This window comes from Protobothrops mucrosquamatus, unplaced genomic scaffold (assembly GCF_001527695.2).
Source record: "Protobothrops mucrosquamatus isolate PMUCROS unplaced genomic scaffold, P.Mucros_1.0 scaffold288, whole genome shotgun sequence".
Classification (NCBI taxonomy): domain Eukaryota; kingdom Metazoa; phylum Chordata; class Lepidosauria; order Squamata; family Viperidae; genus Protobothrops; species Protobothrops mucrosquamatus.
The window spans coordinates 335,303-348,458 of NW_015386632.1; the positions used below are offsets into that span (position 1 = coordinate 335,303).

Consider the following 13,156-nt stretch of genomic DNA (forward strand, 5'->3'; position numbering starts at 1 on the left):
CTGGCAAATGGGAAGTGATAGATTCATTTATCAATCATAAGTACCTGCTCATCTCTCCTAGGGTGACTCTAGGACAAAACCACATATTAAAACAATACAAATATAAAAAAAATCACATTAAAAAGTAATTAATATAAAAGCAGAGATACAAACCTAGGTGAAGAGTGGATAAAAATAGCCAGCTCAGCAGTAAAGCCATCTAAACATGTCTCCAGTTGCCTGAGAGCCCCAGGCCTAATGATATAAAATCAGATCTTGAGACCCTTCCAGGATATGAAAAGGGGTGGAGCTAATCTAATTTTGGGGGAGGGGAATATTCCATAAAGCGGGTGCCATGACAGAGAAGACATGTCTCCTGGGGCCTACCAAATGTAGGTCGCTAGTTTGAATTGGAACCCAGAAACAAACTGGTAACCAATACAACTTGCTGAGCTGAGATGTAATATACACTGTTCTAAGAGCATATATAACTGCCATACTGCTGCATGTTGTACCACCTGAAGCTTCTGGATACTTTTTAAGGGCAGCCTTGAATTCACAAACCAAATGGATTTATGAACAGTAAATAGCCCCTTTGTAAGTAGAACAGAACATAGCCCCTTTGCAAGTAGAGCATTGTCTTTATAATTAATATATTATACCAGGGGTAGTCAACCTTGGCTCTTTTATGACTCGTGGACTTCAATTCCCAGAATTCCTGAGCCAGCTTAGCTGGCTCAGGAATTCTGGGAGTTGAAGTCCACGAGTCATAAAAGAGCCAAGGTTGACTACCCCTGTATTATACATAAGAATTTTGATTTAGCCATGTTGAGTTTCCTCTTGGATTCTCTTAAATTGGTAGCGTTCCTTGTGATTATACAGAGTTGATTGATGAAGGAGTTGGGAATGATAAGCAATGGAGTGACTTGATATGTGAATTGTATTGAAACCGATAGTTGCTGAATCTTATTTAAAAAAGAAAATCAAACTTTATTACATATACAGTGGGGCTTAGATAAAGTAATATCCATTTGATTACAGCTGACAGTTTGTTTAGTGGTGGCACTACAAGGTAACAGAAGAAAAATTCTCAGTAGCTGGAGAGAACTGCTAATATGAGTATTAGGCTGTTTAATCTCAGAAAGACATGGCATGTTTACATCTTCTTTTTTGGGGGTGAAATTTTCTTTTTCTGTACATTGAAAAGTCCTTGTCATCTTCTGGTTAAAGGAGGCATTTTTCTAGAAATGTAGCTCAAGATTCTTTTTGAATATATTTATTTATACTTTACATCTACAAGTGAACACACAAAACATTTTTGTCTTTGGTGAAGGCTTGGATTTCTTTTCCATGAATTCTAGAGACACCTAAGAAGTACAGGAGATGCCTTGTCTTCACCCTATTTGGACACAACTATGGAAGGATGCTGTATTCAGATTTCCAATTCAACGAATAATAAGGAAAAGCGTTTGCATTACTGTAATATAAGAGGAATGTAAATTTCTTGTGGACTTCATACTCAGTTGCTGAAACACCTTAATTGCAATATGTATAAGAGCTGTATTGGATCAAATCCAAAGAACCTGTTTACCATTCTGTTCTCAGAGTAGCCAAATAGATGCTTATGGGAAAGCCATAACAAGATGCAATATCGTATCTTCTTGGTTAGCTCCCTAGCGCTATTATTTAGACACATATTCCATGAAATTTTCTAATCCCACTTTAAATTTGTCTTAACATTACGTCTTGTGGTGAATTCCTTACTTTGCTCAAGTGTGAATTTCTTATTTTGATTTGTCCTAAATCTCTCTCCATCACCACTTTTCAGCTCAGTTGGATGATTCTAGTGTTGTAACAAATGGATATAAACTCCCATCAATTTTTTCCTGCAACATTCATAATTTTATATATATGTGTCACATTATCCCAGCTTCTCAGATTCACTCTCTCTTTTTTAAGTTAAAGAACCTGAAATGCAACTTTTGCTGAATATTATTCCATCCCATGTTCATTCTGCCCCATGCTTCAATCAATTAAGTGATTTTTTTAAAATTTATTTTCCTAGTAGGTATACAGTGTATTAGTGTTCTTATTAAACTGTCTTCCCCAACCAGAAACTTTCTCTGATCTGTTATACTACACATGTCCTCCTATTATGAGATTTATATTCTCATCTTAATTTTTAAAATCGCTGATTAGGGAAGGAGAAGGAACTTAATCCCAGTATTTTATTATTTGTTTTTAATGTCCTTAAATAGTCTGACCATTTCCAATGATTCCTTACTCTTCTCTGAATACAATTTATGAACAAATTAAAGGGGCATTGCTATCAATTTCTATTATAAATTCTAGCAATTTCTGTTTTGTTCTATTCTCTGTAACTATATATTGAACCATAAAAGACTTCTCTTAAGATGTCTATGTGTGGATATTCTTAAGGTCTTTTAAGATGAGAGTTATTATTGCTAAAATAATTGATACTTGTTATAAATTAGGAATTTGTCAGTGGAGTTCTTCTCTTTTGGTTATCATGGGTATTTATAGTTGTATTTTCCCTTTCTACTGGGAACTGTTTTCATAAGTGAGCTACATAGCACCAGCTTCCAATAGAATATTGGAAGCTGGGAGGCATGAGTAATTAAAACCTATAAGCAACTCTTTAGGTATTTTTTATGAATTTGGATAACATGCAAACTACTTTTAACTCGCCTATGAACCATTTCAGGCATAATTCTATGTGCGTTATAAATAAGGGTTTTCTTAGCATCCTCCCTTAGTCTAAACTTTTTATATTTCCTATTTTATTTTCCTATTTAATTTTGATACTGGAATTTGTCCAAAGAAACAAAACACCCAAATAAATAAATAAATGATGCTATTATCCAGTGACTTTAATTGCAGCACCGCCTTTATTATACCTCTTTGCACTTTATGACCCAGAAAACTTCCTTTTTGAAACTGCTAAATTTAGGAGTAAGCTTCCCTTCAGATTAACATTTTTGTATCATTTGTGTTTGGAAAAAGGGTAGTTGTTCGTCTCCTGTTTCACCTGTCAGAGTTTGTTTATTCTGTTAGACAGTGCCCGTCTCCAACTGACTCTGGATTGCTCACAATATATTACCATAAAAAGTGAACACAAACTAAAATAAGATGGGACTTGGTCACTATGTACAGATAGGAACAAAAACATATCTAACAAAACTACACCACTTTAGCCATTCCTTCCTATTTATTGTTGTGCTGTGAAAATGAACATTTTAAGCATCTCATATTGCAGTATTGGTACAGATCTAGACGACTGTTAAAGAACTTCCAGTTATAATAAGAATGTCATCAATCTAGGTGCCTCAGCTACCATAATAGTCTAGGAGCACATTAATTTTATGCTCAATGAGGCTCTTACATTGGGGCCAGCTACTGTGTATTTGTTACCCTATTTTCCAGAATTTCCATCATTAATCCTTGATCATTCTATTGTAGATTTTCCAAGTAGTTTAGCTTCTGCAGGAGAAATCAAAGAAAAATAATCAGGTTTCCTGATTCTGCCAAGTAAAACCATTACTGTTTGAATTTTCTATCAGAACAATTCAGTCTGCTTGCTATATTGTTTCTCTGAGTTCCTAATATACATAATATATTCTTCAGCACTTGTCCTTGCCATTCCCGAGACTCCTCATTCCTACTAATTTGGCCTTAGATAAAAATAATGAATCTAGTTTAGTGTTGAAAATATCAATAACTTTATCTCTTTTTTTTCTTTCTTATTGAAATAAATAGTGGAATGTTTCCACCAGAGGTTTCTTAAATGGGAAACCCATTGCCATGTAATGACAGCTTGAAAAAGATGATCTATCTGGAAATTAAATGCCCGGATATACTGTATATCAGTAGAAAAGAGGTTCCTTAATCTGGAAAAGTTTGATGGGCTTCCAGATCATGTTTAAAGAAATCATTGCAGATTTCTACTAGAATACCCTGATGATTTTTTTTTAATTCCAACAAAAAGATTTTTGCATTTTAGATGCTTTTTAAAAAAAACAACAATGCACACTAGGCCAGTAAAAGATTTTTCAGTATTTTAGGCAAAAATCAACGTGCTCAAATTTGAAGATTATAAATTGGGAAAGCTAAACAAAGAAAACTGTTGGCTCATGTGGTAATTATGTATTTAATTTAAAATTGAAGACCTTTAAGGTTATGGATTTCTTCATAAAGATAACAAAAATGTGAATTTTAATAATGTAAGAGTGTGAGAAAATTAAAATTAAATGAATACATTTTTCCATCACAGGACAAGGTTCTTTAAAGAATGGTTTAAATTTCATTTGACCTTATATCATTTTCTAGGTTCACACAATATACTGTATCATAAACTAATAAACTAAACCCATTTCACAAAATATACAATACATAATTAAAATAAGCCCTGCTTCACATGTAACATGCATGCCTGTGCTAAGCCTTTAATTGTCTTGGTAAACCATTGTATGAAAAGATGCAAGGATTCAGCTATATTTTACGTGCAAGAAGGAATGGCATTTTTTATTCCTGAGAAGATCTTTAATACCTCTTTGAAAACATTTGAAACAACAATTTTAATAAATTACAGAGAAGTAACATTACCTACTGCAACTTGAGGTGACAATATCAGCCAATTCGTTTTGATAGGAACTTGCCAAGTATTGGGAGAGAATTTTTTTTTTTAAACTAAGTGAATGAAAAAAAAGTTAACGGTAGCTTTGAATATTCCCATTTGTTTTTTTCCCTAGCAGTTAACATTAATTTCAAATTACAGCAGTAATAGTAGTAGTAATAGAAATAATTAAAAATAATTGTGTATAACTCAAAGTAATAAATTTAAAATTACAAACATTTTGGGGAAATATTAATTCATGCATATATTTGTTAGAAAAATAGATCTCATACGTTCAGTAAAAAGATAACACTTCTAATTTGCTAGAGATAGTTTTGGGAGTTATTACTGAGAAAAGTGATAATAGGAAGATACTGTTCCCTTTGTGGTAAAGTCTCTTGTAAACAGAGAGGTTCGGGAGTAATAGAAAGCAAACACTGACTATCAAATGATAAAGTAAACCTGCTGTGATTTATTCTCCCTGGAACCTTAAGCATTCAGGGTCAGGAACTAAAAACAAAATCAGACTGTTTGGATATATGCAGTTCAAACCAACTCAAAACTAATTTTATAAAAAATTCAAACCAAGAAAGAATGTAGGTCAGGCTGCAGCAATTTGAGGCTCATTATCCAACTTTTCACTAGTAGGCATTCTATAATTCCGTACTTTGGAAGTCTCTGGCCCCTTCCTTTTTTCTAAGTTAGGCTTTTTAATTTGAGAAACCAACTCTGTACCATGCCTGAAAAATGAGCTGGATCCAGCCAGATAGTATAGAAGGGTGTACAAGCCTTGATCAGATTCATTCCAACTGGTGCTTCTTCCATAGGCTTGAGGTTCTCCCCCCCTTTTTTTTCCTTGTTCCTCTGCAGCTTGATTGCAACCCCCACATCCTTCAGCAGAGCAGCCTTTAAGCTTATCTAGCTCCGAGACTGCAGGAACTTACAGGCAGGAGCTGTGGCTTACTTAAGTTCACCACATCCATTTCAAGTGTCTAGACAGCCATCCCAATCCAGGATGATCCAGTCTATTTTCTCTCCTTTAGTTTTCCCTTCTTAGTTTTCTGTCCTCTTTGAGTGAAATTGTGTCCTTTTAAGAGAAGTGAGGCAAATCAATCACTTTCTAGTCAGTTGACATCCCAGTTTGGTGGAATTAATGAATTTTCTGAACAATATTCAAATTCAAGCTGCTTCGGAGCTGTTGGTTTCAAAAAGACATTGAGTAAATTGCAATAATTTACTTTTGGAGTACATACATTTCATTATACACAGCTGATGACCTCCCTACCTGTATCTATGATTTGGGAGATTGGGAGGAGAATTCCAAGGAATTAAAAAGACAAATTCTGGGCCTGCAAGGAGTAAAATATACAGGTATTTTAAAGGGGTTAAAGAATAATGCTCAGTATTGCTGGTTATTGGGCTCCAGGGCTCCAGGTGAATGGTAAAATGTTGGAATAACCTATAGGACTTGTAGACAGCTTTGTGTAAGGAATTATCTCTAGGAGGATATAATTAAAATTGTATAATAAAAAGTATAAATTTTAATAACAGTCATATATTAGTCAAAATTAACCATCCCAAAACAATCTAATCATTCATGATATCAAAATATAGTATGCACTAGTTATTGGTCTTCAGAGGCCTTCCAGAATAATTTAGTCTTGACAATTTTTTGGAAGTTATCAGGAAAGGAAACACTCTTCCCGTTGGAAACAACTATTCTTAGGGAGAAGTTCCACAGAGGACACCAACTTTTGCCAAAACCCCCATAGATATTTGGGTCAAGCAGATTGTACACAGAAAAGGCAGTCTCAACAATTTCAAGCTTCAGTTCATATAGGACTTCATAGTATCATCCAGCAACTTGAAGCCAGTGCAGCTCTTATAGCAGCAATGTAATGTAACAAAAATAGGACCAACCCATAGGCACACATATAGCTGCATTCTGCACAGTTGAAGTTTCTAAGTGGTCTTCGAGGGCAGCCCCTTGTAGGATAAATTACAGTTGTCCAAGCAGGATGACAGGTGACAAGGATATGAGTGACTATCCTCGATGTAGTGGATCCCAGAAAAGGCTGCAATTGGCAACAGCTGAAGCTGGGCAAAGAGCTGGAATGACTACATATTTCTAGTTCTACCTTTAGATCATGTCTAGATTCACACAACATGCAGAGGGGGACTCGTTTGATCTTGCACTTTGTAGAAATATAGCTGAAGTTAAACAGAAATTTTATACCCTTAAATCAAGGCACAGAGTAGTAGTTTATGTCAGTGTTTGTTCAGTGAGGCTGGCTGCTCTACTTGTCTACAACTAACTTCTGCCCTATGCCTCATATGGCTCCATCGTTCATGCTATATCTTAGGCAAATGTCTCAATTCTTCCTATGGGCACATAAGTTCTCTGATAGGTGGGAGAGGCATGAGTTATATCAGGTAGCTAGGTGACTGTAACAACTGCAACTGGGAAAAATTATACCAAATCTGTTAACAAATCTCTGCCCAAAGAGAAATGTAAGTATTCTCCTATCCCCATTTTTATAGTATGCAAACCAATTAATAAAGCATTGAAGTTTAATCAAGTTTAGTTTATTTGTTTTTGCCATTATTTAAACACTATACAAATAGAAGTAGGATGGGCTATATCATTTTAAGTTTATTGCACAATAAAAATATTAATTAGAATAAGTTATTAAGATTCAGTGTCCTGTTAAGTATAGCAGGTTTTGGTATTCCCATTAAGGCTTTCATTATGCTTTCTAATATTAAATCTTTGTCTTCCTTCTCCTTCAGGGAAGAAAAAGAGTTAACTGGGAACGGGATTTGCAGCTTTGCTCACTTTAAAACAATAATCAAAGTACATTACATTAAATAGAGCATTCTTGGTAGTGAAAAAAAGCCCTAATAGTAGGGGTGTCAAACTACTGGCCCACAGGCCGGATGCATCATGCGGAAGCGGCGCCCACCCCATTGCTGGCAATGCCAAAACAGTCCTGACACGTCACACGACATGTCTGCCTAATAGCCTTAGTAAAAATTATTTTATTGCTGATGTTTTGCTGTATACATATTTCAATAAGGTTTAATAAATGTTGTGTTAAATTGTCCTGAATTAATTCTTAGACTTATTGGTATATTTAAGTTATTTATTTTGAGAGCTTTTTTGACATATTTTGTTTCCTCCTCTCATATGGCCAGAATTTCTGCAAAATGTATGGTTGCAACTGATGATCTACTTAACATGTAAAGATGGTTAAATTCTAAGTCTTTTGATCCTTGACTTTTATTTGTACAGTAATTATGGAGCTACAATAACTGGTTTGTTTAAAAAGGTTTATATCCAGTTCTTTTTTTGGTTGGAATAAATCCGTGTATAATACAGAGAACTTTCTTGTAAGCATGTGAGATTATTTGCCTTGAAATGTGTACATTAAAAAAAAATCAAAGGATATCCAAAGTTCCATAGATGAGCAGACAAAAATTATGTTGTGGGGTATGTGGAGATGCAGTTTTTAAATAATTTTATAACTTGTAAGCTGATAGGATTAATTAGTGGGTTAGAGTACACATAATTTATTAAGTAATATATTCTTTGAATTATGAAATCTGGTCAATAATATAAAATGCTGAAATTGTGCCAGCTCTGTCCAAAGGCCACAAAATGGACTTAATAAACCATGAGATCAGTTTGTTTTATTTATCAGATTTATATAGCCACTCATCTCACCAACATGAGTCTGGGCAGCTTTTAGTAACTATCAGTTAAAACAATGAAAACCAATTAACCAATAGAACAGACCAGCATTTACATACAAAATAACTACTTTGCCAATTGCCCATTTCACTTTCAAGTTTGCTGAAAACAAAAAAACAGGTTTTCAGAGATTTCTTGAATGCCAGTAGGATAGACACTAATATCACTTTGGGGTGAATACTGTTCCAAAGAGTGAGGGCCATAGCAGAAAAAGCTCACCTCCTGTGTGCTGTCAGATGAAGCTTTTTAGCAGATGGGTCCTATAACATACCCCTTCTGTTGGACCTAATGGGTCAGGTAGATGTAAACAGGGAGAAGCAGTCCCTCAAATAACCTGGTTCCATGCCATGTAGGCCTTGAAAAGTCAAAAACAGTACCTTGAACTCTGAAGCAAACCTCCAACCAATGCAGTTTGCAGAATAGAGGTGTAATGTGTCATTCTAAGGATACACATAACTTCCTGTGCTGTGGCATTTTGCAGCAGCTGAAGCTTCCAGATGCTCTTCAAGGGCAGCCCCATGTAGAACACATTACGATAGTTTATTCAAAAGGTGACCAGGGCATGAATAACTGTGACCCAAGTATCATGATCCAACTTTGGCACACAACATAAAGCTACGCAAAGACCTTCCTAGCTTCTATGAGCAGGAGTTGTGAATCCAGAAGGACCTCCAGATTGTGCACCAGGTCTTCTGAGACAGTGCATCCTATCCAGTACCAAAGATGGTGAGATCCCTAATTAAGAAGGTCCTAAAACCTAAAGTGACTCAGTCTTGCCAAGGTTCAGTTAAAGGCATTTTTTTTATTTATGCATGCATGCTTGATTTTCAGAGGTTTGCAACTAATAAAAGTTAAAAACAACTTTTATTAGTCACAAGTGGCAACTCGCAAAACTGTTGATGGGTGGTATATAAATTTAATTAATAAATAAAAGTTTTGCAAGTTACCATTTGTGACTAATAAAAGTTGTCTTTAACTTAGGCAGATGAATTTCCACTATAAATCCAGATGGCTAAGCCTTTTAATGCTTTCCACGGTTTTGGAATTTGAGCTATAATAATAATTACCATTTGTCCCACGTTTCTGAGAGTGGACTTCTATGTTATAGTTTATTTTATGATGCTGCTACAGCTCTTTTGCAGGGATTTGGAAGCTTGAGATATGAGGAGAGATCTTCTGATACTTCCTTTTCAAAATAGGCTTTTGAAATTCATGTTTTCAAACTGCAAGTTGAAATATCGAGAACTGTTGAAAAACAAAATATTGAACAAACTGCTGGGAAAGTATTGAAGTTATATCTGATTCCTAAGCCATAAAATGTATGTTCAGGTATTTAAATAAAATCATGTTTCTTCTCTCTAGGGGCTTCAAAAAAGTCAGAGTTCACATTTGGCAGGTCCTAATAGTGAACGACCTCTCTCTTCCACTGGGCCTTCCCAGCATCTCCAGGCAGCTGGCACTGGTATTCAAAATCAAAATGGACATCCTACCATGCCTAGCAATTCAGTAACACAGGGGGCTGCTCTCAATCACCTCCCCTCTCACACTGCTACCTCAGGTGGACAACAAGGCATTACCTTAACCAAAGAGAGCAAGCCTTCAGGAAATACATCAGCAGTGCCTGACATAAACAGGCATTCTGGAGAGACACTTAACAGCACTGCCAGTGTAGAAGGACTTCCTAATCATGTCCATCAGGTGACGGCAGATGCTGTTTCTAGCCCTAGCCATGGAGATTCAAAGTCACCAGGTTTACTTAGTTCAGACAATCCTCAGCTCTCTGCCTTGTTGATGGGAAAAGCCAATAACAATGTGGGTACTGGAACCTGTGACAAAGTCAACAACATCCATCCAACTGTTCATACAAAGACTGAGAATTCTGTTGCCTCCTCACCATCTTCAGCCATTTCCACAGCAACACCTTCTCCAAAATCTACTGAACAGACTACCACAAACAGTGTTACCAGCCTTAACAGCCCTCATAGTGGACATGCAGTTAATGGAGAAGCATTGGAGGACTCTCAGAGCCCCATAAAAATCAATCCTCCTCTTACTGGACACAAACCTAATTCCCCGATCATACCATCTATGTCGGTATCTATATATCCAAGTTCTGCAGAGGTCCTGAAAGCATGCAGGTAAGTGCACAAACTCTTTAATTGCAAGTAACAATTGTATATTGTACTAGCTGTACCCGGTCACGCGTTGCTGTGGCTCAGTCTGGTTAAATGGAAAAGAAAGAAAAGAGAAAGCGCACGTTTGTGTTGCTTTTACGTCCAACAGATGACGCTGTTTTTCAAAAACATGTTTTACCTGTCACAGGTGTGACATCTATATAATATAGGTATATAAAAACACGCGCGTATTCGAATGCAACGTTGTGTCAAAATTTCAAAGCAATCGGTGAAGAACTTTCGGAGATTTAAGATTTTGAACAAACGAACATTTACATTTTTATTTATATAGATGTACTGTATATCCCCCAAATACTTTAAATTTTATTTAAAGAAATAAAAATCATTAAATTGTACCATAACAGATACCTGTTTTTAATTATATGTCCCATTGAAAATGAATATGTGTTCTGACTTGAGCACCTTTAAAAATGAAACTTATGAAAATATATACAATAACTACATGTTTGGATATGTATTGAAAATGTAATTAAAGAGCAATCTTACCCCTACCCAATGTTATAGCAAATTCTGGCAGAAGAAATGGAGTAGCCACCAGGAGGCAGAATGAAAATGGCAATATATACAATGGATATAAAAAGTCTATACACCTATTTAAAATGGCATGTAAAAAAAATCAGACCAATATAAATCACTTACATTTTTCCCCCACCTGTAATATAAGCTATAGGTTTAGAATTCATTTGAAAATCTGAAATCTTTTAGGGGGGAAAATGAAAATAAAAAATAAAATAAGCCACAATAATGTGGTTGCATAAGTGTGCACACCCTTAAACTAATACTTTGTTGAAATACCTTTTGATTTTATGAGAGCATTCAGTCTGTTGGGGTAGGAGCATATCAGCATGGCACATCTTGCCTTGAGAATCTTTGTCCCCTCTTCCTTGCACAAGCACTCCAAATCTGACAGGTTGCAAGGACATATTCTCTGCACAGCCCTCTTCAGGTCACCTCACATATTTTCAATTGGATTCAGGTCTGGGCTCTACTTGGGCCATTCCAAAACTTTGATCTTCTGGCGAAGCCATTGCTCTGTTGATTTGGACATATGCTTTGTGTCATTGTGGCATTGAAAGGTGACATTCCTTTTCTTCTTCAGCATTTTAGCTGAAGGTTTTGTACCAAAATTGACTGATATTTGGAACTGTTCATAATTCCCTGCACTTTGAATAAAGCCCCAGTTCCAGCTGAAAAAAAGCAGCCCCAAAGCATAATGCTGCCATCTCCATATTTCACTGTATGGTGTATTTTTGCGCAGTATCGTTTTTGCACCAAATATACTTTTTGAAATAACAGCCAAAAACCTCAGTCTTGGTCTTGGTCATAACACATTTTCCCACATGCTTTTATCAGATTTGATGTAGATTTTTATCAGATTTGATGTAGATTTGATGTAACGGGGCTTGGATGTTTTTCTTTGTAAGAAAAGACTTCAATCTTGCCACCCTATCCCACAGCCCAGATATATGAAGAATACAATGGGAGTGTTGCAATATGTGATACACAACCAGTCCTTGACAGAAATTCCTATTGCTTTTTTAATTTTGATGTAGGCAGTTTTTTCTTGATTTTTCATAAATTTTGGAGGAACATCCAGTTCTTGGTAATGTCACTGTTGTGCCATATTTTCTCCACTTGTTGATGACTGTCTTCATTGTGTTCCATGTGTTCCACTGTTGTTCCATGCCTTGGAATTTTTTTCTTCTTCTCCTGACTGATACCTTCCAACAATGAGATGATCCCTTTAATGCTTTGTAAGAGCTCTTTGCAGACCATGGCTTTTGGTATAAGAGGCAACTGAGTAAATCTTAGTAAATTAGTATACTAGTAAATCTAGTAAATCCTACTAGAACAGTTGAACTTTGTATGGGCTTGAACAGAGTCACTTTAATTGATGATAAGTGAGTCTTGACCATTATTTAGCATCAATTTGAATGTGATTGGTTAATTCTGAACACAGCCACATCCTTACTTATAAGAAGCTGTGCAGACTTGTGCAACCAATGTAGTGTACATTTTTTATTGTTATTTCCCCCCCCCAAAAAAGGATTTTAGTTCTTCAGTTGAATTGTATAGCTTATATGTTATATTAAAGGTGCAAAAGTTCTGAAGTAATTTATCTTGGTTTTATTTTTTCACATTTCAAAACCCTGGCATTTTAACAAGGGTGTGTGAAGACTTTTTACATCCACTGTAAATATGGTAAATGTTCATATTCTCCTTTGCCCCCCTGAAATCATTGGGAAAGGATTGGTTTTATTTAAGTTGAAGGAGTCTCCTCTCCCAACATGCCTTCCCTGCATGGAGCTAGGCACAAAGTACACTTTTGGTTCCTGTTCTTTTTGTCCTGGGCCACACTTAGGGGGTTTATTGTTCACTTTTATAGAGATTGGTAGATTTTTTTTCTGACTTCTGGCCAGCCTGACTTGACATCTAAAGAATGAGGTAGTGGTGTTGAACAGCAATACATTAACTGCTCTAGAGATTCCATTAGAAACAAGGAATTGATTATCTTCCTTGTTCAGGAGAACAGAGCAACTTAAAACACTTGGAGTTGAAAACAGTTCCTTGTAGCTACTGTATGTGAGCCTGCTCTTT

At 35.8% G+C, this 13,156-nt stretch overlaps 1 protein-coding gene across 1 annotated transcript in view; it reads left to right on the plus strand.

The window, feature by feature from the left end:
* Window positions 1-13,156, plus strand: part of LOC107286489 (lysine-specific demethylase 6A) — a 125,027-nt gene that overhangs the window by 76,561 nt on the left and 35,310 nt on the right. The window contains exon 16 of the mRNA XM_015814863.2: window positions 9,726-10,501. Coding sequence (XP_015670349.1) covers window positions 9,726-10,501 — 776 coding nt within the window. The remainder of the gene's footprint in view (window positions 1-9,725; window positions 10,502-13,156) is intronic.